Raw genomic sequence first — 27,059 nt, 5'->3', positions numbered from 1 at the left:
CATATATTACACTTACGAATGCGCGGTAATCAAAAAGAATAATGATCATCAGTCTGCCCGCGGAGTTGTATACAAAAGAAAAGAAACACACAAAAAGTAGAACTTATTCGAGAAACCAGACATTGTCAGGAAGCAAGCAATATTTGTTTAACTTGCTTTTTAAATGATTTTTCAGAAACGTTGAAACTTGCAACTTCCGGATTTTAATATTTAGGTCGACTAAAATAACAGCGTTTTTTTTCCGTTATTCGTCCTTGTTTGTGGTGGGCGTCGGGTGTTACGTCTAAAAATCTTTAAAGAACAACGGAGTTATGTGTCCGGTGCAGGGGACCCTCAGTCCGGGATCCCCAAGCGGTTGCTGGCTACGCGGGCCCTGTTCAAAGTGTTCTAGTTCACTGTAACCAGATCAAGCTGGATAGTACGGCCACGGCCGCTCGATGGATTCCACACCGGCCGTGGTATGGCCCTTGCTGGCCAACTGCGCCGTTCACTGTCGAATGGAGGGATTTATGGGTTGCTGACCTGGCGTTTGCTAGCACTCCCGTACCTGATGGTATAGAGTACCGAGCGACGGACAGTAGTTTCAGGTGGCTTGCTACTTCGCTGGATATATGGCATGAATGAAGGTGCGGATAAGTGTTGGTTTGGAGTCACGTGGCCTTGAATTTTATTTAACGGGCAAGGGGCTTGTGAATCTTTATTGCGCCTACCCTCCTTCCCCTCATATCTACGGGTGTCTGAAGAGGCTTGAGGGCATTCCTCCTGGGTCCGCGCCTGATCGATGTGCGTGCGTGCACTTATTAGAGAGTTTTAGCAGTCCGTCCGTTCTGTTCGTTACGTTGTTACCGGGTTGACCGGGACCGGTCTGCGCCTGCGCGCGCGGAAGGGCGAGGAGGCGCGGACATGGCGAAGGCAGGCGCGCGGAACTAATCCCCCTACCGCGACGAATGCCGAAGGGCCCAGACGGGTCCCGGTCAACACGCTAGCTACGTACGCGACGGAACGGACGGACTGCTAAAACTCTCTACTGCGTCCTCCCGTCCTGCAGGTGGAGCTTCTGGTGGAGGCCAACAACGGCGTGCACAGCGCGCTGATCCCGCTGCACGTGGGCGACGGCCGGGGCACGCTGCAGCCCTCGCGGGCGCCCAAGTTCTCCGACATGGTCAGCACGGGCACCTCCACCACGGTCTCGAGCCGCAAGGGCCTCGGCGCCGTCTCCAAGAAGGTGCACCTGCGGAAGCAGACCACAGACCCCGGCGAGTTCAAGGCGAGTGCGTTTGAACGTCTTGGGCGTTGTCCTAAATGCATGCGGTCGCTTTGCTGCAGCTTTTAACAGCGGAGCTGTTGCAGGCCGAACCTGTTGTGAGTCTGCTGTAAGTCGAGCGTCACGCAAGGGTAGGGACAGGTTATCAGACCAACCGATAGAGGGCGCAGTGGTCTCGCAGGGGCGGGTTCCTTTCCCGGGGAGCATAGAGTTTCATACTAACATATACTAGAGGGAAATCTGTCGCTGCAGTCGCGGGCCGCCGTGGGCGGCGCCATTGCCGCTAGCGACGTTCCTCGCCGCCTTGGCATAGATAGCCATTAGGCTTCGTTGTTGTCTCGAAGCCAAAATCAGCGAAAAACGGTAACATTTTTTTTCTTGTTCATCGTGCATGAAGCTTCTACATAATCACTGAGGTTCATAATCTTTCTGGAGGTTCAATTTTATAATAGCAAAACAAATTTGATTAACCTTCTACAGTAATATTGTTGCTTCTTGCAGCCAGAGCCAACTTTTCAGCGTGTTCACGAGCCATGCCAAGGACAAGTGGAACGTGCCTGCCCGGTACATGACGGAACACTCGCCAAAGCGCGGCTCCCCTAGACAGTGGCGCCAGATTTCCCTCTAGTGCATATTAATATCAAACTCTATGCCGGGGAGGGAGCCTCCCGCCGCTGACATTTAGCGGCCGATTCCTTTGCGCAAACCGTGCAATTTTAATATCGAAGAATCTTATTCCCGGGTGCACTATGATTTCGGTGACGTCATATCCGTCACGGAAGTGACGCCAGTACAACGAAGCAAGCGGCCCGTAAAGGGTGCACCCCTGCACACACTGTCTTCTTGCGGGGAAGCAACCTTCAGTACTAAAGAGTACGTTATCTTTAGGGTTGTTCGTTTTCGGGTTTTACATTTTAGTACGGAAGCGTTTTATGCCGGGATACACCAAGATTTCACTGACGTCATATCCGTGACGGGAATGACGCCAGTACACCTCTGCCGATGCTACCCGCCAGCAGGACGTCGCTCGCCAACCACACCCACACGACAGCCGCCGACCCGCAAAACTTGCTTATTTCGCTGCAGATTTCACTTTCATGTTTTACCGATTCATATGACAGAGGAATCAACGGCAGTTTTTTTTTTTTCTTCTTCTTCTATGGCCTGCCGTTCTCGGGCGAGCACCCGTTGATGTTCGAGCTGATGCAAGAGAACCACAGCTCTGATGTTTCAGCGATCTCGCACTGGGTGGAACTGCAAGGATTAAATTTTTTTGAAAATGCATGAAACCTATAACGAAATCCTTTTAGTGAAATGGAAAGACGACCTATTGTTGGTGAACATTCATCAGTGAAAATTAAGTGCGAATAGGAACATAAAGGGAGATGATACCAGCGCTGGTGTCTTCTCCCTTTCTTGTCGTAAGCTTAGGCATGTTGGTGATGCATACTTGGATAGATGCAGCACAAAAGTAAAACGAGGGGAGGGTCGAAGGCGAGCACTCGTCTTTTCCTCTTTTTGTAGTAGACCCAGGACACGTCCTCTGTCTGTTTCTGCGCTACGTATCCCTATCTTGTCACTCTTTCAGTTTGCGCTTAATTTTTGACGATGAAATTGCTTTCTTGGAAATCTCACTGTATTCGAAGTGTTTCGTGGTCCCAACTGCAGTGCATAGAGAGCAGATCGTCGCCGCTTTTAGCGATGTCCAGTTTATAAGGAAAACAGCTTCCTGTCCCCAGGTGAACTTATGACAAGGGTTCACTGTATCTAGTTAGCATAGTCGTGGATAGGTCACAGATTTGCCGGTCCTCTCTACCGGGTATGAGGCTCCGCAAATTTTCATTGTTCATCAACTGATGCTGTCCCGAAAAATTCAATTTTTCATTATTGTCTTGCGGCGCCAGCCACTGAACACTTGGGTCCTATGAGCTTTCAGTGCAATTTTCTTGCCAAAATTCAAGGGCCGGCCCTAAAGAGGAATAAAGAGTGAGCGACGGCCGTTTGACCTTTTGCAACGTCGCCGCTCGGTGGCACCTGCGCTGCGCTTCCCTAGGGTGCCTAGAATTTCTTCCCTAAAATCACGATTAGCGAGTGCGAATGCGTGCGAGTCTCCAGCCCCAGGTGCGTTCATTACGCAAGCGAAGTCTTTCACCCACGCACATTTTCTTCCCCGTATTATCGAGTTCGCGCCGGCCCTTGCACTCGGTGGTACTAGGTTTTATTATTTCCTGCGAATAGCTCGATAGCATTGACACTAAACGAATTCGCCCAAACTCCGCGACCAGTGCGCGATTACGAACATATGCAGCTACAGAAAAAATTACGCCCATCTTCCCGCGAGGGAACCCTGGTGTGATGCGACGCATCGGGGGGTTCAATTGGCGTTTCCATTGGGTTGATTCTCTAAATCGGGTGAAACGTGTTGTGAACGCGTATGATGCATTCCATCACATGCGATTGTTCTCATATGCGGGAAGATGGGCGTAATTTTACTTTTCATGAAGGGACCGTCGCTTCCATCACGTCTTCATCGGAAGAATCAAGTCAAGCACGCAGTCGTCAAGCAAAGTGACGCGAAGTCGAACGAGAGCGAGCGCTGACTGAACCGCCACATCACGCTACCCGCTTTATATTCACAGCGCCTGAAGGAGAGGAGACAGCTGAGGAGAGTCGCGCATGCGCGCACTTGCGCGACGGAAGCGGAGCGAAGCGAGCGTACGCAGCTGTTGTTTATGATAATGAGACGGAGTGAGAGTGTTGCGCACAGCTGTCGGAGAGAAGAGCGGAGGAGAGTCGCGCATGCGCAGGTGGCGTGCGGACGCCGCCGACGCCGACGCAGGAGGGACATGCCTCAGAGCAAGAGATGCGTCGCATCTAAGATTCCCATCAAAGTAAACATATAAGAACTCGCAAGATTACCAGCCTGAAGACCGATCTTGCACTCTCGGAGGTAAGGAACTGAGCTGTAGAGCTAGGTTTAAATGCGGAGTCAGTCACAACCTCTCTATTTTTGTTCGAAGGCCGAGTGGCCAGAGGTGGTCAGATAATAAGCGTCGTGTCCTGCGGAAGAGAGAGAGAGAGAGAATTTCTTTTAAGTGCAGAGCACTATCGCCTTGTCATCGTAGTTCGCTCGCTGGACCCAGTTAGAGCCACACGGCGTTCTGTCGTAGCGGCTGTCGTCGCGGCGTAATCCAGAGGTTTCGAAATTTAAGCCAAACGGTTTATATAGTCATAAGCGTTTGAAACTTGTGAACCGCTGGCACTTGTCATACATTTTTCCGTTGTTTAGCACAAAGAAAACCGTGGGTACATTTGAGGCAAAATATACATAATCAACCGGCAGCGCACGTGTTCATTTAGTTAGGGACGCTCGTTGGGTTGGTCTTTACGAGTAAACGAATAAAAGTGGCAGTGCAACGCCGGCACGTGGGGGAGGAAAAGCAAGCACAAAAAGAATAGAACTCCCGCTGTCGCAGTTTCAGGCGTGCAAGCGCTGCAAAGGTGGGAAATTTGAATTGCATGGGGTGATAGCAGTGAGCGGATAACAGCACTACAGCCCATTACGGCGAAAAACTTCTCTGCAATTCCGACAGCTTTCACATTGAGTGGAACGGCTTTAATTTTTGTTGAGTTAGCTATGGGTGGGGTGGGGATGATCGCGCGTTTACCGCAATTAAATAGGGTGGGAGCCCAATAAGGGTATGGAAAGGACCAGTGTGGCGGGGCCTGCTTCAACATCAGCTGTGGAGAGATCAAATCTTGAACTCTAAAAGCTTTTTGTTGGTTCAGTTGTATCGGGAACCGGAAATTCACACGTAGAAGAAGGGTCAAAGGCAGTGTTTGACGTACTGTCAAAGAATTTGCTATCGCACTCGAAGCCTCAATCCTCTTGTTCATGCCGTGTGCATATTTCGCTTTTTGCAGTGAAGCTGTTACAGGCCAACTCTTGCCATTTTTCTTTGTGCGTAGATGGTAAAAAGCCGCCCCACCCTCTGCCTTCACCACCTTTCTCCACTCGTGCTTCACAATCTGACATAATATGGCGTGTATTGCCTTTGTAAAAGTATCTCCACAACAATGCATTTGTGTTTAGAAGTGAAGCCGACCTGAAAAAGATCGATGTCTGCTTGGTCTTTGAAAGCTGGCTTTCCTGCACTGGGTGTTGCCCAGTGAAGCCTACTCACAACTCCACTGACCGCTTCCCCGGCGCGACAGCGCGGTTTGAGCGGGCGTTTGCGGCCAGCCATTGCAACCAATAACTCACAAACAGCTCCAATGGTCATCCACTTTCACAAAGTGAAGTGGCACTGAATTTTTTTGCAGTGCACTATTATCATGCTGAAATGCCAACGCATGCATGGAATTAGAGAACTAGTGTATGAATGCATTAATACTGAACTTGCGTAATTCTTTCTTATCTTTGCTTAAACAATGTCAGACCGGGCGTGCTTTGGAAAGTAGTAGAAAGGTATCGTTGGGGTAAGGTGAAGTTAGTTCTTTAGATGTGTTGCATTTGCAATGTTTGAGGGTTATACGCCTCGAGCTTCGCGATCGCTGCGCCGCCTGCCGCCGCGTCTTTGCGGCGTTGACGGGATGTGCGCTGCGTGGCTGATAGCGGCTCGTGCAGTGTTTTGGTTCTGTTTTGCTTCTTTTAGCATTTCCGCGCCCTAAAAAAACTTGTTATGTTGACGTCTATAATCAAAGAGTACGTTTAGATCCCTTAAAAAGCAGCTGCGTCTTCGTAGAGCACGGGATCGCCTGCAAGAGCTACCCGGGGACGTGGTTCTGCGCGCATCGTCGCCGCTCTTCCGGGCGTCGGCGACGGTAGCAGCATATCACCCCTGTCACCTCCAAATACGTCAGGCACAAATTAATTCAACTGCCGCCTCGTTTAGACCTGATACTGGCCCAGTGAGAGGTTGGCTTCGTTTTGCAGCGTGGACAACGAATACGGCTTCGTTTCGAATATATACGTCGCAGAAAAATATGTTTCGGGGATGTGATTAGCCAATCCCGGACAATAACTTATGCATTTTATAAGAATATAAGCCATGCGAAAATGTTAAGTATATTTCAAGCCTGTACGTCGTTAAATATGTGCCCACACATGCCTTATGGCAAGAACCAAGGCAATCTAATATGAAACCACGGAAAAATAAATGATGTGCAAGTGCGGAAAAAACATAATATAGCTTTAACGGAAATGAAAAAAAAAAATGCGCAGCTTCTGACATGCTAAAGACGTTCGTCGAAACTTAAGCCAGGTAGGGTTGCTATTTCGCGAGACATCGGTAAGGGGGGGGGGGGGGGGGGGGAGCGGAATCAAGCAAGGGATGTTTTGGTAATCACACACGCAAATCTCGCGTTCCCTGTCGTTTTGGTTTCCGACTTCAACGAACACCTGATCGTTCGGCGGACGCATTTTTGGAAGTATACAGGGTAGGCAGTGCACAAGCGATGAAAGGTGTCGTTGGAAGAGTGTGGTATGTATAAGGCCCTCTGATTTCAGTTTCTCCTTTATTCTGCAGGGTCCCTGTGCCATGTGACGATATTTAGAAGAAGCGTTTACTCGCGGACGCCGATTATATTCTAAGCCAGTCTGAGCGCTGTTCGCAGATGATATATGTAGCAGACGAATGTTTGCAGGCGCTCACCTCACGACAAGACGACTCTTTGTCGTGTGCTGATCCCCGTATATAATTCTGCATTATCCGTCATACTTACGTTAAATACTCCAGAAATTGACACACACTGGCTTGTTAATGGTGGTGACCAATATCTGAGGTATATTATTGGCAAAAGTAACTGGCGTGCTGTCAGGTATGAGTGTTCCGCTGAATATATTAGCGCACAAAACAGATTTACATCGTAGTCGTATGCCCGTAGCATGAACATCAGAGGAACCGGTGGTTATGGAGACACTGCTAGTAAATTCAGGGCAGTGTAACTACGATCAGGTCCATGCATACGCCGGTTCCGCGACGCTGGCCTGTGACACATACCTGGCGCTTATACAGACCGAATATACCACACTAAGATCGCGTCAGAAACATTTACACTCTCGTAAACTCACCCCATTTGCGAACAGAGTGACTGCTCCACATAAACATGGATTTCCAACGTCCGCAAACGCTAAATCTCAGTCGTGAACATGCCGCAAAAGCAGCGGCGACAGTGGGGAGCGGGACGCGGACTCCCGCACCTGCTTTCGAAACGGGCCGCTAGGGGGATTTCAGTGGCGCCCCTACAGGCCGCGCTCGAGGCGTATACGAAAGCTGTAGCTTAACTGTAGCTTCCACCTATTGTGCTCTAATTACTGGAGAGATTTACAGTTCTACTTGAATTAGAGTACTGTTTACAGTAGATACTGGATAAGTGGTTGTACAGTATCTTAATTAATTCCAATCTCTCAAGCAGCAATTACCTCTTTGAGAAAAGCTGAATTTTTTAGACAAGACATACTGAGGCAATATCACAAGACCGTCTTTTCCTTCTTTTTCCTCGCAATATCTTTACTCTCTTTTTGTCTCGTTAAGTCATTTGAAATCGGAATGTGGTAATTAGTATTTATTTGGATGCACTCTGTATATTTTTCACCTGAGTTAGTAAGTGATTGCAGGTCATAATTGACTCCGTATGCTGACATCATATTTAGAGGTCGTTGCTTCACCACAAAAAGGCCATGCCAGATCATTAGCTCACTGCCAAAAATCAATGGCTGTGATGGAAACAGATGAATATCAATGCACTTTAAGCTGTGTCTTTAAGATAAAGAAAGCGTAAAAAATACCTGATTGGCTCAACTTGCGCCTCTTGCCTTCTGAAGAGAGCAACATTACACTGAAGGTGCAGGATTGGACAGTATAAGTGGGAACACTTGAAAGGTAGGATGACTGAAAGATATTTTTATCACGACTCAGTCACCATGACGTCAACAAATAATCAGGTAAAGCAGGCAATACAGAACAGTGATGATGACAGTATAGTAAGTACAGTAACGTGCCATAACAAAACATAGTTTTTTCTCTTATATCAGAATTTTTGTTGTTGATGGGTTGCTCCTCAAATATCATCTGGTCATCTGCTGGGGATTTCCACATATATGTGATTAGTATTGTATTTTCAGAACATTACAACAGGTGCCCAGAAACATATGAGCTCGCACGTCCTGGTTGTTTTCCATCACCTTACTGTTGGCCACATTTTTTGGTCTACCATCAATGCACTCATCTCTAAACACTACATTTCTTTCCTGAATGCAGGTGCGGGGCATCGAGGGCGACGGAAAAAAGTCCGTCCGCTCCCTCACCGGCCTCCAGCGCGACGCCGAGGTGGTGTTTGTTCCGAAGGGCTGCGCCGAGGAACCCTCGCGACCGGGGCTCCCCAACTTCTTAGACGCCTCGGGCGACCTCACTCGGGCGGCAAGTGAACCCGACCTCGGCGCCCACCCGGACTCCGGTCTCGGCGAGGACGAGCCAGCCCCGGTCCCAGCGAGCATCTTCGAGCGGCCCGGCTTCGGCAGTGTCGCCTTCCGGAACTCCATCTCCGGCACGCTCCTCTCTCTGCCCTCCTGCCGAATGGATGACGAAGAGGGGAGCATAGCGCTACCCTGCGGAAGCGTCGTCGACTCCATCGGGTCGGCGGGAAGCCTGGCGCAGAGGCAGGGAGTCCTGCCGTGGGACGACGGCGAAGACGTGTACTACGAAGAAGACGAGGAGGAGGAGGAGGATGTGAACGCGACGCCGGCGACGGTGATCTTTCTCGCTGCGCACGGCTTGGCGGAGTACGTTGAACTGTTCTCGAGGGAGAAGGTCGACTTGGATGCGCTGATGCTTCTCGGGGAGGAAGACCTGAAGGCAATGGGCGTGCCTCTGGGACCGCGGAAAAAGCTGATCAGGGCGGTGGAGCAGCGGCGATCGGCGTTTGCGGACCCCGGCGAAGTTGCCGACTCGAGGCTGTAGGCGGCGGACGACGACGTGCTCGGCATTTGTGCGACGGCTGAAGTAGCATTCGTCGTCTTCTCTTTTGTTTGCGTGTGACTGCCGCTTCCTAGTGCTTCTTCGTGTGTGACCAGCTCTGAAGATGACTGGACTCTTTCCAGGAAAGAACGAGTGTTTGTGTGCTTTGAGCGACTGTTTTATGTCTCCCTTTCTTTTTCTATCGGCGGAAACAAAAGCAGCCAAGCTGGCTTTTGCTTGTTGCAGGAAATGATTTACTCTAGTGTCTCCAGCAGCTGCCAGTGACTTCTCTTGAAGAGTCTGTATGCCAGCCATTCAGAAGGGAGCACAAACTGAAATAGGTCAGCTGTCCGGGCAACAGAGAACCTGTGCTGTGTGCTCCTTTCGAAAAAGTCAGGGACATGGTGTTGTCCATAAATACACAAATATCAACTTAAGTTTCTTGTCTTAGGGACTCTTCGAAGCCCCTGAAGTTGCAGATGTTCGCCTTAGATTGACTCTGTGCACACTGTCGCGTTCGTCAGCAATTTGATTTGTGACGACTCCACTTTGTTTAGTTTGAAAACATTCTCGATCAAGTTGGTAAACCTGTTTGCTTGAGGCATTACAATTTTCTGTTGAACCTTGGAAAATCCAAGTTAGCATAAAAGGCCTGAGTGAGTCAGTCGTACGGTCGTGTTGCAATTCCCCCATTCATTTTTGGCGGGGGCTGCCACTATAAAGTCAACATTTGTCCATTCTAGCTTAGATACTTTGACTGCAAACTTAATTTGAGCAAATTCAGCGGTTCTGCCAAGTTCTGAAGTTATGCATTCTGACTTTGGTTTATTCGATGTTTTGCCTAAGTCGCCCAAACTTTGGTAGTCTTGCAAGTTCGCAATAACGATAGTTGGCTGTGTGACATGCCATCATAACAGAAGTTTACAGTTGAAAACTGTCACGTTTGGGTATTCTAGACGTTTCATTTGTAGAAATTTGGCGGCTAGTTTGATAGGGGAGTAAGGATAACACATTGTGGCTTTTGTTCTTTCTTGCGTAACCTTATACCTAATTGAACCATTTTCTCGAGCCATTACTTTTAAAAGTCATTGCCGACGATCGGAGCAGGCAGACATCAGTAGCCCAAAAACTGGATGGAATGCTTCAAAAAACGATGTTGAATGAAAGTGAAATATGAAAATTGTTTGTCAACATCAGCTGATGTTTAAGATGATTATTATGATGATGTATTTACAGTGCGTAAGCGCGTGTTCACACAGCGAGGCGAACTTGCATAATAGGAGTCAAGTGGGCTTTAAGCTCAACTGTGCTAAGGTCATTAGCATGGATGCGACGGTACCACACCGAATAAGCACAGCAGTGTAATACAATGCTAAGCCGCAACCATTTTTTTCACTGTTCATGCACTGTGCTTTTCTGTCAGCTTTGAACAAACGTCACTGACATTTCTATGTCTTTTACAAGGGCAGCAATATTCTCTCCTCTTTTACCAAAAAGCCTCACTGGAACAAAAGTTCTGGCAAGTGCAGCCAAAGAAGTATCTAAACTGTGGTTTTTTAGGGAACGTTTTCCTTCATATTATTTTAATTTACAAAGTTGTATTCAAAGAGCAAAATGCTTGGTCATTCTATTCAAGTGCTTACCAATAATTGCAGCTCTGCGCCAAGTGCGCCAATGGCAAAGGGCACTGCATGGTTTTACTACAATGCACAAAAGCAGCATATTGAGGCAAAGAAACATTACCAGAATATCATGCTTCCCGAGAGATATTTTTACAAATTTTCCTTCTCTGGTATCAACTTGCACACACCACCCCACACTCCTTGGCTCATGCTTCTGAATGAGCGAAGAGTTCTATACTACTACTCATGCTTTGCCTGTAGGCTTAAATACGCCAGCACAGATATAGCTAGCCTGACCACATCTTTCCCTGTGATCCTTCCTACAACTCGTGTGGTGTGTCCGCTGTGTACACAAGGTCCCGGCATGGAGGTGTGCTTTTTTGGCGTGAGAACTGTGAAGCCGTGGCTCAAATGAGCTAGTGACGCTGACCTTCTGCCTGCGGCGTTAACCAGAAAAGTGCTGTTGGTGGTCAGCGGTTCGGAATCCTGTGCTGCACCGAAGCCTGGAGGAACTCCGACAGCACACTGAGTGAGCTTCCGACTGTGACTCTCTGGTGCACTTGTCAGCTTCAGAGGTGTGTGTGTGTGTGTCCGTGTATTACTACGTTGGCACGAGTGCAGTGATGAACACTCGAGCAGCAGGAGAAGTATTCCGTTAACAGTGCATTTTGGAAATAAACGGATGAATCAAATTTGCATCCTGTGCTTTTCGGTGTCATTTCGCATTCTCTTTTGGTGGTCATCAAACACCAAGGAATAAATACACTCAGGCTTTGGGCAGAATTCGTACAGCTCATTTCAATGAGCAAAACAAGAATGCATAATAATACCAATGGAACAAACACCACACGACTTCAACAAATTATCATCTTCTCGAGCAACTGTTATCATACCGTTACCCCAGATGCCTAAGTTCTTTATGTAGTTGTCAATGGCATAACACGTGGTTAAAGTGCTTGTTAACTCAAGCAGGGCAGTGAAGCATACACAGATTGAATTTGATTGACAGAGGCAGCGACGAGCTATTGGGAGCACTTAAAAAAAAAAAATTCCTTCAGGCATTAAGTCTGCTTACTCAAGTCTGCCCCAAAATTTTCACCATCAGCCGCATGACTACTTTCACTGCCGAAAACTTCCCGCTGTCAGCTAGACTAGCCTTGCTACTTTCGCTGCCCCGAAATTTCTGCTGTCAGCTGGACTGTAAGCCTTGGAACTTTCACTGCTCTTGAATTTTTGCTATATGCTGGACTATTGTCTTACCAATCTCGCTTCCGCGACAGCGAACACTGCTTCCACGAAATAGCCTGTACAACGACGCATGCCCTGTGGCCTGGCCAGATGTCTGCGCTTCCTGTGTACAGTAAAAGCTCGTTAATTTGAACTCGAAGGGTACCATAAAATTGCTTGAATTAAACTGAGTTCGAATTGATTGATTGATTGATTGTAGGTTTTAACGCGCCGACACAACGCAGGCGATGAGGCGCGCCGTAGTGGAGGGCTCCGGATTAATTTTGACCACCTGGGGATCTTTAACGTGCGCCGAAATCTCGAACACACGGGCGTTTTTGCTTTTCGCCTCCATCAGAAAAGCGGCAGCGCAGCCGGGAATCGAACCCGCGACCTCGTGCTCAGCAGCGCAACGCCTTAGCCACTGAGCCACCGCGGCAGGTACTGAGTTCGAATTAGTGCGAGGGCGCTAGAACGAATGGATATCACCCCCCACTGCACGGGCAGAACACAAAGAAGCCACCTCTGGACTCGTTATCGCGAATTAGGCGCTGCTGCACGTTTGTGGCACGCAATTTCGGAAATAATGTTTCGTCAGTAATAATGGCATGTGCTGGAGCACTGGCGCCGGTGGCACGGCGCCCTCTGTAGACGCAAAATAAGCTGTTGCAGGAGCATAGTGCGCGTGCCACGCTGTTGTTTTTCTGTTTCGTTGTTTTGCATCTCTCGTGAATTTGGTTTGGTTTGGATTTGCAACACATTGTAACCACTCTGGGCCGACTTCTGCGAGGAGTGATGGAAACCAGGGGATCCCAGTTCGAATTAACCGGTTTGGATACCGACACGTTTGAATTATCGGGAGTTCTCCCCCATTGAAATATACAGGGCTGTGCAGGGACCAGGACGTGAGTTCGAATTAACGAGCTTTTACTGTGAACGCCACTACAGCGAAGACCATTACAGCGAATCTGCCTATTTAACGAAGAAATTCATGCATTCCCAATTGCTGTTTTGATAACGAATACGACTATTTGCACACATCGAAACGCGCAGCAGCAAACCAAAGCCGAGCAACTAGGCTGTTCGACATCGCTTCGGGGGTGCGTCTCCGTGGCCCAGAGACGCAGTGCTGGCTTCACTGAAGCTGACGACACGGCTGACGGGTGCGCCAGCGGCTGTGAGTCATTCAGTCCTGCCACGGATCTGCAGGAATTGATACACACGTACAGTAAGTGCTGCAATGCAACATTGCTTGTGACAGCCGACGATTACGTCTCGTCGAACGACCAGGTTCTGGTTTCTGTGATCTGATGACTGACGACATTGTGGAGGCTACCGTATTTGCACGATTCTAAGGCTCACCTATTTTGGCCAAAAGCAGCCCTAATTTGCATGCGCATTACAACCGGGCTCAAAACCAAAACCGGCTATCAATGTTCCCCGCTTTGTTTTAATAATACCAGGCAGGATCTGGATAGGCAAATTTATGGGGCACGATGGATGTTTGCTGCCACAGTTACGTGCGTCAAATAAAACGTCCTCCGCCAAGTACTGGTGCCATGTCTTTTACATCTTAACAGTAGAATTGGCGCCAAATTATTTTTTCACATTTTCTTATTAAGTCAACTCACTTGCGCATTACAATAGAGGGCGCGTTAGAGTCGTGCAAATACGGTATTAGAGGAAAGGGACACCACAAATGATCAGGCGAGCTGTGATTAACAGCTTGCAGAGGAGCCAGGAGTTACGAATACCCGTGAAGCGGTAGCGCTGCGCATATGCATGATGCGCTGCATATGACGCGCTGCACATATACATGTGTATCTCGTCTCCTCGCGCCGCGGCATGCCGTGAACCTCGACAGCATCAGGTCGATGATGCTTGCACATTTAGTACGTCATACTACTGTGGAGAAGCAAATTGTTGGCTTTTTTGCACATTGGAACTTGATAGTGATGCACATAAACATTGTTTCTCTCAATATGCTTATCAGCGTTATAGGGGGTCAGTGAAGTGGGCGACGCATGTAACGAAGTGACGTGTATAGCAAACAATTATCGCAGTCCCACACACTTCGTTATACAGGCGTTTGACTGTATATGACACACTCTCCCTCCATAATAACTAGAGTACCCAAGGTTGGTTCAAAAACAGATCAGTTTATCATGTTTCCAACATGGCGATTGAATTTACAATTTAGCAACATCGACTCACCCTTCAGCCCGTTAATTCTGCACGCGTCAAAACTTTGTTTTAAATTCTCTCGTTTTTTAATTGATGTACAAATCAACAGCTTGTGCAATATTCTCTTCTGTTCGAAGCTGCGCATTATACCGTAAAAGTTGCTGTGCTGAGTCCACGCATGGGTGTGACATTCTTCAATAGTGCTATGTGCAGAACATAAAGCTCAATACTAATAAATGTAAACAATAGTAAGTCTCCCATAGTTTAAGCATCTGAACTTTTTTATAATTTTTGTTACTATTCTGTCTACTAATACCTCGGTGGTAACTAAGTGTGCCTGATAATGTTTTTTTTTTTTTCATCTTTTTATATTTGTTGTGCTCTGCAAACATACATCCCCAGCTGAAGCATGCTTGCTGAATTTAGGGCCCAAACTGTTCACTGCTAATTCACACGATTGAAGCTGTACAAAATGTTTCATTTGTCTGATATAAGTCTTTGCCAATGATTTCCAACAGGCCACTTAACTAGTGTCAAAACCATTTTAATCCTTCAATGAATTTCTACTTATAGCAAACAGTATTTTATCATTTTTCATAAAACATTTCATTGTAACCTTACTCAAGTGTTTTTTTGTAACCCTCAAAGAAAATGAGTCAGCACATGCCGCTGCCTGCGCCCATAGACATTGGGCCGTTTCCCACTAGGGTGATAACATACAACATGACAACATCCTCAGGTTTACACACCCCTGAGAAAATACGCTGACATACTCACCCACCGGCACAGGCGCCAACAATACTCAGCAACCCACCCACACCTATCCAGAAGCGAAGCTACAATATTCCGACGACTACAAACGAACTCTTACCCCAACAATACCTGCCTACTGCGTGCAATGTACCCCACCCTCTAAACCGCATCTTGCAAATACTGCCCCCACCCTGGCTTTGTAGTTGAGCAAGATCTATTGGTAGTTTGGCTTTTCTGCAGGGCTTTGGTGTCGTGCAAAAAAGACCTGTCCTGTCATTTTGTTTGTAAAGTAACTTCACAGCACGGACAGTGCAGAGGAAGTAGAGCTATACTCATCGACTTTATGCATAGCCAAGAAAGTTTGGCACAATCACCGGTCGTTGCAAACACCGTGTTATATTTTCTGGCTTACGGTGCAGAGCTAGGCTAGCTGGTTAATACTTCGAGGCAAAAAATAGCGTAAAAAAAAAATGGTCTGAAGTACAAAGAAAGTTGCAGCAACAAACTCAGCTTGATTGATTGCTAGTGGTATCCCCCTCGAAACGGGGTGATGACGTGTCACCTTACCAAGGAAAAATTAATGTCTATGCTTTATACTCTTCATTTCGCTGAGGGCAGGCACAAAATACTTTTTTCTTTTGCAGATGGTAGCTGTTATAGGCATTATTCCTAGGTTTTACTCATCATTTATGTGCTGTCAGCTTTTTTGTTGTTTCTTTCCCCCTTTTTTTTTACAGTTATTTTCCGGAGTGCCTCAACATAGCCTGTTTTTGTGAAAAAAATATGTCAACAGTGAAGCCCTTGTTAAAGCTCACGCACAGCCCATTGATACCAAAGCAGAGACTTGTTCAGTAGAGTCATTTTATTGGGGAAGACATTCATAATATATACACCTTCCAGCTGTAGTGCAACTTTTAAACACACCAATGAAGACATTCATATCCACACAGGTGGCTTTAGCTCCATTCGGCTCCTGTACAAGGTATTTAAATCAAGAGCAGACAGTGTCAACTACGACAACCACCATTCCACCAAGTTGTACTGCATACGCAGCATTGCAAGGTTGCAGTTAGAATCGAAATTGTTGGAATGTCAAACTATTTTGTAAGCCTGTTGCTACAAGAGCAGAAATGCCTGCCTTGTGGAAAAAGAAGAAAAAAGAAGCTAATGGACAAACAACACAAGGTATCTATCCACCACCAAAGACTGTGCTTTCCAGCAGTTAGGCTCCACTGAGAGCTGCTTTGAATGAAATGTGGGGCAATTTATTGCGCCCCTTGCCACCGAGCAAATTCACTTAAGCAATTTGCCGAAACAGTTTTTTACACAACGTAGTTAGAAAGCAATGGAACTTGAAGTATACCCTCCCATTTGGAAACTTTTACTGTTTTACTTCTACACCGACGTCGCAAGCCAAGCCCGGGCAGAAGCAGACCAAAGGCGCAGTGATTGCAGTCTCCTCTGGTTCAGCTCCGCAGGACTACCATCTTCCCGACCATGGCTGCTCTAATAAACGGGTCACAGTCACACTGAAGAACCTTCCACACATAACGGGGTGTGGCCCAATCGACAGTATTCACTGAAAAGATTAGAGGGCGATTTCTTTGCTTGGTAACACTGGAAACCACCATGTCTGTGCCGGCACATTGCGCCCGAACATCGCAGGAAAACGAAAAAGAAAAGAAAAACGTTGGGGCACGTTGTATGTGCCGTTTCAACCCACTTCTTGGCCACGTGTTAACAGATCTATTTAATAATCACACTGAAATTATGCGGTGTGCCTCAAGAACTCCGCATCACTGGGGAATAAAACTGCGGCTGTAAAACGAATGCGACAGGAGACACAAGAGGCGCACACTGCAGTCGCCTGTAACCACGAACGTAGACACAAGTTCCCACCAATGCGCGGCTGAGTAGAAAAATCAAATGCTTCATGCGGACACCGCTTTGGATACGATGGTAGGTAGCATAGCAGCTAGTGCACGTGAGGCCGTTTCCAGAAACATGCCGTGCTCGCACTCCTAGTCGGCACAAGCACTGGCGAATTGCAAGCGCCCCTCGAACAAATTGCTTGAGTTTGGCTTCCCTATGGCGAAATTGTCGGAAACAGTATTTCTGTTGTCTTTGAACAAGCGACAGGCTTTCAGTAGCATACACGCAACCTGTTCCATCACAACACAGTTACAAGGCTCCAAAGTTCTTACCGCTCTACCTAGTCACGCGACAATTTCAACCATGTCTGGTGATAGAAAGATCCTAGGGTGCTGCATGGAACAGTATTTGGCGTCGATGTATTACTTTATGTGCAGTGGGCCACAGTAAGGAATGTGAACAGCTTTAGTTGTCATGTGGTGCGCTCCATCAGGCGCCAGCCCGGCCAGTGGACCTTTTTCCAGTACCGGTCATCTTAGTGGCTGCCATGGCAAACTAAAAATGGCAGTAAGGTACTCCCCCCAAAATCATGGCTTCCGGAGAACTCGCGCACAAAATATTCTTGTCCTGCAGTCCCTTTCACACCCACCCATCACCCGTCCCTTTCACATGAATGTCGCGGCAGCAGGTGCACGTTCTCGTGACTGGTCTGCAGTGGTCGACGCGTCCCTTTTTCTCCTTTTTGACACTCCCTCGCGGGTAGCCACGAGCTCGCAGCGTGGTCAGCCTCAAACATCTTTGCCCTTTTCCTTTAAAAGCCTTTTTGTGTGCTCTTATGAATTCACTACGAGCTGTCGAAAAAGAGGAAAGAAAAACGTGCAGCCTATGGGATCGCCTTACTCGCTCAGCCTGGCAAGCAGGCTTCGCCTAGCGGCTCCCGCCCAAGAAAGATAGCGATCCCAACCCGCGGCACGATCAACAGCGACCACGACAGGTTCGGGCGAAAACGTAGATCCGGACTCTACCAAACACATTTACCGACTAACTAAAACATACAAAACACACTAGATAACTCTGATTATCAGGCTTGCCCGGGCTGGGGATGCTTCAAAAAAGGGGGACCCTGATCGACAGAGCGGGGGTGGCCTCCTTCTGCCTCCTTCGGTGGTCCGGACCCGAGAGAGCGTCCCCTTGGGTTTTTTGGCGGAAAACAGAAGGTGACACCACCCCCAATTCCTCCGCTACCTTGACAGACAGCAGCGCATCCCCGTGGGCTACGCGGTGCATGGGAAAACGAAACAGCCGTGCTCGCCTCCCACTGCTCATGCATGCCACGACCCTCGTCGCGAGAGCGGGACCGCTTTGGAGGAATGCGGAAATAATTGAGCATTCCCATACCCCTCTACCCTTAAAGCCCTCCTCCTACCCGGGTTTACATCCCAGTACCTAAAAAAAAAATACCATTCCCCCACAAGCTCCCAGTAGGCTACCTCAACGTCCATGTCCTGCACAAGCGTCTTGCTATCACAGTTCACTACCGCTCCGACAGGTTCCCCTGGCTTGGCCACTTGATCACCGAGCACAACAATCGGTGGCTCCTCACCAGTGTCCATGGCACGTAGGGCAGCGTCCGTGGCGACAGCACCCACCGCACCTTCGAGGAGGCTGGTCGGGGCGCCCGTCGTCGACACACCGACCCCGGCCGGCTCCTTCATAGCTGGCTGGAGAGCTCCCGGCTCCGGATCAGCAGGGCTCGAGTCCGCCGTGCCCTGGACGAGCAACGTTGCCTCGGGGGCACAGTCCATTCCCGCTGAGGCGGCGGCGGTGGCGGAAGTGGTGGCCAGCTCGGCAGGCGCACTGGCCTTGGGGTTTCTGCCGACCCGGGCTTGTTTCAGCTTGGCACTGCCACTCCGGCAGCGGGCCGCGACTCCTACCGAGACCCCCAATTCGTGCCTGGTGGTGGACCATCACTGCTTTCGGCGGCGCGAAGGCGCAGATTCCCCAGCGGCCTGACGGCCGGCCGCTGCGAGCAGCCATTCTGCTGCATAGGCAGGTTCGCGCTCGGCCCTGCAGAGCATTCGTTTGGCCGCTTCGCTGTGGCCCGCCGCTGCCCGCCGTGGCTCCTCCGGCACCCTGCCACGATGGAATTCTCCCCTCTGGTGAGACTCGTGGAGCAACACCGCCCCACATTTGCAGAGCTCGGTCCCTGGTGGGAAGGGAAGGCACGCCCCATTGGCCCTGCGGTCGGCATCAGCCACGGTCGGGTCCTGGAACGGCCGGTACAAGCGCGCCATGGGAGTTCCAACTCGAGCCCGCTCCTGCCGCTTCCAGGGCCTCCACGAAGCACAGCCGAACGGCGCATTGGTCCCCGTATGGTAGGTCCAGGTAGCTACATCCCAGCACTCTGGCTCCTCAGTTGGTGGGGCCGGTTGTTGACCCGTCGAGGCTACAGGCGTGTGGTGAAAGAGCACCGCCGCGGACGATGATGACGTCGGGCGATGGCGCTTCGGGGCGTTCTTCTGTCCGTTCATCATGCTTGGACTGCAGGCAGGCTCGAAGAAAGGCTGTAAGCGACACGTGTCCCCAACTGCAGGTAGGAGTTAAGCACATTGCCAATAGCACATGGGTTGGATCTACCAGCAAAGAGTTTGCGTTTACCAAGATTAAAATACATACAACTGCTAAAATCCTGAATACCCGTTCGTTTAGCGCACTACCAAACCGTCGGAAGCTATTTCCGTCGGATTGGCAAGGTCCGGCATGTCCCGGGGCTCGGTGGTTGGCCCCGATTACGCGTTAGCTTTGCCTGGGGCCCGGCGAGAGGTTCGTCTGCTCCCCACTCTCCGCCTCGCGCTGTGTAGTGCTTGAGGTCACACATGTACTGGCCCTCCGGCAGGTTTTGACCTCATGTCCGCCAGCTTGTACACGAGTGAAGACAACTTTTATTTCACTCGGTACGGACCGGACCACTTTGGCACCAGCGAAGCTGAGAATTTCTTGCTGGCGTCACTCAGTACATGGTTCCTTCGCAGCACCAGATCACCCACTTCATAGTGAATATCCCGGTGCGAGCGGTCATACTGCGCTTTCTGCTGTGCTCTAGCAGTTTTGAGATTTTGGCGAGCTTTGCGTAAAGCCTCCGTCATCTTTGAGCGCAGCTCAGCCGCGTACTCAGCGCCTGCTGATGGTGCGACCGCCGCTCCGCTGCGGCCCGTCAGAATTTGGTCCATCGGACTCAGCAGCTCTCTCCCAAGGTTGAGAAACGTTGACGTATACCCAGTAGAGCGGTTCACTGTAGTTCGTACAGCAAATCCTAGCTCTGGGAGATAGGCGTCCCAATCTTTGTGCCTCGCCGGATACGCCACAAGCATGTGCTTGACATTGCAATTAACCCTTTCTGCAGGGTTTGACTGGGCATGGTAGGTGGTTGTTTTCCTGTGCTTGATGCCCAGGGCAGAACAAGAATCCACGAAAGACTTCGCAGTAAAATAAGACGCATTGTCCGTTATTAGCTCCTCCGGGAAGCCGAACCTCGTGAATACCTCCATCAGTTTCTCCATGATCACCCATGCCATCAGCTTTCTGAGGGGATACAGTTCCTCCCATTTGCTGAAGTGATCCGTGACTACCAACAGGAACCTGTTCCTACCTGGCGTTGTGGGATAGGGTCCCATGATGTCAGACGGCACGATTTGCCAGGGGTTCTGGCTCTCGATTGGCTGCATGAGGCCGGGCAGTCGTCTGCCACGGGGCTTCACATTTTTGGCCCACATGGCAAGAGCGGGCGTACCAAATCACTTCGCGTTTCATGCAAAGCCAGGTTGCAAAACGACACAGCTTCAAGTCTTAGGGCCGCTTGCGTGTCCAGCGATGCACGTGTCATGAAAGTAGCGTAGAATTGCTCCTCTCAATGTGCGTGGTATCACTACCTTGAACGAGTCATGTGTATCGTTCTTGGAAGGAATATACCTCAGCAGAACGCCGTCAGAGTCCATCAGGTAAGAATCCAGCGCTTACAGCAGTACCAGCTGAGCGTTCCACACCGACAGCAATACCAGCTGCCTCCATGTGCGCGGCGGCCGTGCCACCCGGCTCCCAGAGCCCATCGAACACTTCTCGACAAAACAGATCTTTCTGCTGAGCTTCGAACAGCTTTTTTCTGCTGAACACGATCCCCACTCTATTCCAAGTGGTTCACACTTCTGCCCGGGATCGGCACTCTTCCGCATCCCTTCCGTGGGCAGAGGCTCGGAGCTCCCCTCCCCTGCTCCCAGCCTCCTCGCTCGTTCCGGGGGAGAGCGTCGTTTCGCTCCTCTCGCCCTGAGCCGGCGCTCGTGACAGTGCATTCGCCACGACATTGTTCTTTCCCTTCCTGTAGCGCACGGTGAAGTCGTAGCGCTACAGCAGCAAGGCCCAGCGCGCTAAGCGGCCGCTTGGCTCACTCAATCGCTTCAGCCAGGTTAGTGCCATGTGATCCGTCTCCATCACAAATGGCACTCCATCGACATAGTAGTCAAACTTTCGCAGAGCAAACACAATCGTGAGACACTCTTTTTCGGTCACCGAATAGTTTTTCTCTGCGGGCATCAACGAACGGCTCGCGAACGCTACCGGACAAAGTACGCCTCCGTGCTCTTGAAGCAGAACTGCTCCAAGGCCCAAGTCGCTAGCATCGGTTTGAATTACAAACTCCCTCTTCAGATCGGGTAGCTGCAGCTCCGCCGTGTCCGCGAGCACGCTAACAAGCCTGCGCAGGGCAGTCTCCTGCTCGCAACCCCAACTCCAACGTTGCCCTTTCTTTAGCAACTTAGAGGGGCTTGCAGCTCAGCACAATCTGGACAATCAGTGAACATCGCGTTGCACTTGTGCAACACTGCCGACAAACGCTCTTTTTCCCTCCCAGAAAGACCGTTGGTATCCGCCAACAAAGGGTGTATGCTCGCCCCCTGCATGGCAGCGCAATGGTCCTCTGCGGCTGGGCGCCCATCCGATTGTCTCTCCCCCATCCCGGCTGCGCACCTCCTCGGAGCAGCCTCGGGCGGTTGAGGAGGCCTGAGCGGCTTCTCATCATCCGCCCTCGTTTGCTCGGCCCTCAGCAACTGTTCGGTCACCGCCGAAGCTCCTGGTGGCTTTGCAAAAGGTTTAAGGGTGCCAGTAGCTCGCTCTCGATATCCGCCACTGCTGATGTCTATCACAATGCCTGTCTTAAGGAGAAAATACCGCCCCAAGATGACAGGCATTGACAGGCGCTGTCGCCTTACGCGTCTCTCCCAACGCATCGCTAGCCTTGACGCGTCACTCGACTGCGCCGTGCCACTCGCAAGCCAGAAACTCGTGTCGCACATTCTCAGCCTGATATTTTTCCTGCGGAGGTGCTCCAATACCTCACCGCCGAACAACGAAGCGCTTGCTCCTGTGTCCAGCAATGCGGTAAATTTCTTTCCAGCTATCATCAGCTCAATGAAAGGTGCTGGCGAGTCGGCAGGTTGTCCCGCACGGCAAGCCAGCGGCGCAAGTAACTCGGTACAGCTCGTAGCCACCGTCAGCTGTTCGGTGTTTCTTAACGGCGGCCATGGCCGTTTCCCGCTCTCGGCTGCTGATGGACAGGTGGGTGCCTGCACTCACGGGCGAAGTGCCCTGGTTGGCCACAACGGTAGCACTGCCTGCCGAAGTCCTGGCGAACCTGGCGCTGGCTATTTCCGGCCTCGTGCCCACTATTCCGCCCCGCCGAGCTTCCTGTGGCTGGCTGATCTCTCCTATCCGGCCTTCTTCCCACACTGCGTTCTTTTTGCACCTGGCTACTCTCCGCGCCAGATTGTGCAGTCCGCCACGCGTAGGAATATGGGTCCAGAGCCCGGTCTGAAAGTCGAAACCCGACTCGGGGTTGCTCATCCGCGTACGAAGCGGTAGTATCCGATCTGCTCCGATGCGAAAAAGGGAGCCCTCCGTTCCACGCGCAGCGGGGCTCTAATGAGTGTGCCGCGGGCGGTGGGGGCCGGTACGCACGCGCGGCGAGAATGTCGCCCTGAATGCGCTTCGCTTCTGCGGCGAGCTCCTCGATATCCCTGAACCTCCCTCCTTGCAAGTAGGCCATAAATGTCGGGTGCGCCTGTCGCGTCACGCAATCCACCTTCTCTGCGTTTGTGGCTCGGGGGTCAGCGAGGCGATAGAGATCTTCCATCGCTCTCACGTACTCCAGCAGGGATTCACCTGGATGCTGGGTACGCAGCTCAAGCTCCCGGCGCAGCCGTCACTCGTAGTTAGCGGGGAGAGACTTGTCGCGGAATTTCGCTCGGAAGCCCTCCATTGTGCGCTCTTGCTCTCCCACCAGCTTGAACTATCGAGCGGCCTGTTCCGTCAAGGAAACGGGGACTATGCGGCTGAGGATTTTGGCCTCCGTCAACCCCACCACCTGCTGGTAACGGTCCAGGTAATCGTTCGCGCTGGCACTGTCATGGTAGCCACTGTACTTGGGGATGTCCACCTTTACGCGTGGCTTCTCCGCCTGCGCTAGGCTCTGGAGGCTACTCAGCAGTACGCACGCCATACTCTCAAGCAGGCTCATCGCGTCCTGCAGGAGTGCCTCCGTCATTGGCTGACTAGCGCCAACTCGAACGGTAGAGGCAGGGGACGGCGTTAAGAACCGGCGCTGGCTTGCCTCCGGGCTCAACCCATTGGCTGCCAAAACACTCTCGGCAGCGTCTTCCGTACCGGGTGGGAAAAGTCTGTAATCCCCATTCCCAGTGCCAACCGCGGAAATGCCTGACCAATTGGCGCTTTCCAGAAAACGACGCTGAGCAGATAGCTCTGACAACACTCGCACGGCCTGGAGGTCAGGCTCGCCTGCCACTGTCCTTTGTTCTCGCACCCGGGTTCGTACGCTCTAGCAAACAGAGTCCAGGTCTGCCGATTTCGCCCCACGTTGATGCGCCAAGATATGGGGTAGCCTTACTCGCTCAGCCTGGGAAGCGGGCTTCGCCTAGCGGCTCCCACGCGAGACAGATAGCGATCCCAACCCGCGGCGCGCTGGACAGCGGCCACGGCGGGCTCGGGCGAAAACGGAGATCCGGACTCTACCAAACACATTTATTGACTAACTAAAACATACAAAACACACTAGATAACTCTGATTATGCGTACATAAAAAAATAGAAAGGTCGGGTAGGCTTACCCGGGCTGGGGATGCTTCAACAAAGAATAAAGAGACCCTGGTCGACGGAGCGGGGGTGGCCTCCTTCAGTCTCCTTCAGTGGTCCGGACCTGAGAGAGCGTCCCCTCGGGTTTTTTGGCGGAAAACACAAGGCGACACCACCCCAACTTCCTCCGCTCCCTCGACGGACAGCAGCGCGCCCCTGCGGGCTACGCGGCGCACGGGAAAACGAAACAGCCGTGTCTTGCCTCCCACTGCTTATGCATGCCGCGACACCCGTCGCGAGAGCGGGACCACATTGGAGGAATGCGGGAATAATTGAGCATTCCCACAAGCCCTAGAAAGCACAGTTGGTCTGCAAGCAGCAAGCTGAGGGAGCAATGTTTTGGAAATTGTGACCAAGGCAACTGCCGAAAATGGCAGACCAGCAGCCCGTGCATGCGCGGATCACTACTAGAAAAACGTCCATTACCGCCATCTCATGGAGCCCGACATAGTACAGACGCTGCAGCACATAGGGTTGCACACATGGATGCCACACCAGTGAATAAAACCTTTAGGGCGCATTGATTGATTGATTGTAGGGTTTAACACGCCGACACAAAGCAGACGATGAGGCGCGCCGTAGTGGAGAGCTCCAAACAAATTTTAACCATCTGGGGATCTTTAACGTGCACCAAAATCTTGCACACACGGGCGTTTTTGCTTTTCGCCTCCATCAGAAAAGCGGCCGCCGCGGCCGGGAATCGAACCAAGCATCTTCGTGCTCAGCAGCGCAGCGCCTTAGCCACTGAGCTACCGCAGCAGGTCCTTTAGGCTAGCACACGAATTTTGGTCAAATCTAGCCAGTCACAAATAAACTAACATTTCAAATGCTCAAGCACCCAACTATGGCACCGTTTCCAATGAAGGTAACAGGCATGATGTGGACTTTTTAAAAAACAAAGTTGGGGAAACAACTGGAAGGAATGTACAACTTCCACTACAGCGCACATCTATGGAAAACGGTTTTGAGGGAGCACTCAAGATGGACCGAGCTTCTGAGAAGACAACGTTTGACAGGAATTCTGGACAGGAACAATTTTTTTTTTTTTTAGTGCGAAGTTTCAGACAAAGGTGTGCAGTTTTTCTGTGTAGCCGTACGGCTACATTTCAGGAAGATATCAAACTTTTCATTCACCAAAAGCACACGCATCTGTTCAGCTTGGACCTCTGCAACTACAACTTGCAACACTTTATAAGGCAGCTGAAAGTGTTGCTATCACCTACCATGATAAAATCCTCGGTACGTGCATGAAGAGTACAAACGGTGAGAAAGATATGAAAGGTACGAACTGACGACAGGTTTGCCATGTTTCTTGTAGGGGGGTGCTCAAACTCTGAATTACTTGGTATGTTAAACCATGTTTACCACCTGAAGCTGCTCAACTCTACATGCTTCGTTGTAGTGGGAAGAAGCTTTATTCTCTGTTAATTAGTTTGAAGTGCAGGCCGGTCCTTTTGTTGTCTGTCGACCTCACCAGCACTAAATATCAATTACAAAAAGTTCCCACTTCTCAATGTGTGGGTTCGCGTAGTTGGTACACCATGATCAAAACCTAAAAGTGAAAAAAAAAAAAAAAAAAAAAAAAAATTGAAGACCTGTACTTTAAATCGTCAGGCAGGAGTCTTGTTTTGACATTTGCCTAAATAACCGAGTAAAACTTGCTGTTGGGCTAGTTGGTTCATAATTCGAGTGGGAATTGAGCGCAAACAATTCGACAGAAGACACAGAGAGAGCTGACGAGAATGGCGCTCAATGCGGGAACTAGTCCCGTCTGGTCCTTCTGTGTATTCTGTTGAATTGCTTGTGCTCAATTCTTCCTCGCACTAAACAATTCAGTTTCTTTTCAGTACACGCGCTGCTGTCTTCGTGGCTATCAACCACTGTGTCCCTGTAAACATTCACTTTAAATGTACATACAGTGGGAACACGGTGGCGGATCGAATGTTTGCAATTGATTACAAGCCAGGCATGGGTGGGCGCCCATTACGTTGTGACAAGTCACCGTGACTGCAGTCAGGAGATGCTGCAAGAGAAAGATGTGGAGCGTGAATATTTGAAACAACGTTCACGCAGCAGTAAATAAATAATCTTACGACTACTGAAAAGCAGGGCAGACAGGGAAGACCACACAAGCAGTGCTCCTGCCCTCTGTTGTTATCCGGGTCGTTCCCGCCGCATTTCCATCAGTTAGTGAAATCACTTTTAAATATGAAAACACATAACGAAGTAAGCACCCCTCGGCAGGCGCAATTGGAAAGCAAAATGCCGCACGTAGGTGCAACAGACTAAAACAGCCTGTTACAACGCCCTTTCGCGCTTTAAATGCACGCATAGATCGCACCGCAAGTTCATTTTCACTACAAGATTAAGATCGGTTAGCACGAAGCACGTTGTCTTGAAAAATCGTAGAGGATACCAAGTGGTGTTATTGCCGCACACATTGACAAAACAGACAAAGAAACGCCATGGGCGAGAGAGGTCTGCATGCAAACGAGAGAAATGTGTCCGAATGTTATTCCGAGCCGCGCAAGTAACCGCAAAAATCTCAGCATAAACAGCGAAAATAGTGCAAGACGGTGAGAAAGCGCCGTTAAGAATTCGTAAACGTCGACCTTCTCAGTAGCAAGTATGCGATGGCAAGCCCGCCAAAAAGGAGCGCTCACCTGAGTCGGCCGACGGCGAACGCAAAGCCGTAAGTGCCATAAGACGCTGGAGTTTTTGAACGACGACTGACTGGGTGACAACCATCGCCAGTTTATGCATTCCTGCGTCGACTGCAAAAGTCGAACGCGACTACCTGAATCGGTGCGGTGCGTACGCCGCATAAGCAGCACTCGGATAAATGTACACATGCCGCGGATCCGCGGAGGCGCCGGAACCCCGGAACGCTGGCACAGAACAACGCTGGGGTCACATGGCCATGGCCGCCATGGCTGAAAGCAAAAACAGACGCAGCTTCTTTGAGCGAAAAAAAAAAAAAAAG

General features: G+C 50.2%; 2 protein-coding genes across 5 annotated transcripts in view; one reads left to right on the top strand and one right to left on the bottom strand.

Annotated features, from left to right (window-relative positions):
* Positions 1 to 11,559, top strand: part of LOC144138495 (pre-mRNA splicing regulator USH1G-like) — a 235,448-nt gene extending 223,889 nt beyond the window's left edge. Inside the window, exons 4-5 of the mRNA XM_077670797.1 lie at positions 1,049 to 1,267; positions 8,527 to 11,559. Coding sequence (XP_077526923.1) covers positions 1,049 to 1,267; positions 8,527 to 9,225 — 918 coding nt within the window. The 3' untranslated portion in view covers positions 9,226 to 11,559. The remainder of the gene's footprint in view (positions 1 to 1,048; positions 1,268 to 8,526) is intronic.
* LOC144138498 (uncharacterized) lies at positions 1,096 to 26,999 on the bottom strand. Of its 4 annotated transcripts, none has more exons than XR_013315894.1 (3): positions 26,740 to 26,999; positions 24,052 to 26,099; positions 1,096 to 1,231 (listed from the first exon to the last, which is right to left on the bottom strand). XR_013315894.1 is itself a non-coding variant. In XM_077670803.1 (3 exons), exon 3 carries the CDS (start codon positions 19,412 to 19,414, stop codon positions 18,848 to 18,850), a length of 567 nt encoding a protein of 188 aa, XP_077526929.1. In that variant the 5' UTR covers positions 19,415 to 19,467; positions 24,052 to 26,099; positions 26,740 to 26,999; the 3' UTR covers positions 15,853 to 18,847. The 4 variants fall into 4 exon arrangements, 3 of the variants coding, with proteins under 3 accessions (XP_077526929.1, XP_077526931.1, XP_077526928.1); XM_077670803.1 differs by lacking the exon at positions 1,096 to 1,231 and adding an exon at positions 15,853 to 19,467; XM_077670805.1 differs by lacking the exon at positions 1,096 to 1,231 and adding an exon at positions 15,853 to 19,444.
* Positions 27,000 to 27,059: the final 60 nt, after the last annotated feature.

Source organism: Haemaphysalis longicornis, unplaced genomic scaffold (assembly GCF_048455015.1).
Source record: "Haemaphysalis longicornis isolate Haplotype H1 unplaced genomic scaffold, Haemaphysalis longicornis Haplotype H1 scaffold_5, whole genome shotgun sequence".
Classification (NCBI taxonomy): domain Eukaryota; kingdom Metazoa; phylum Arthropoda; class Arachnida; order Ixodida; family Ixodidae; genus Haemaphysalis; species Haemaphysalis longicornis.
The sequence above is the reverse complement of the archived record's forward strand: the minus strand, read 5'-3'. Positions and strand labels throughout refer to the sequence as shown.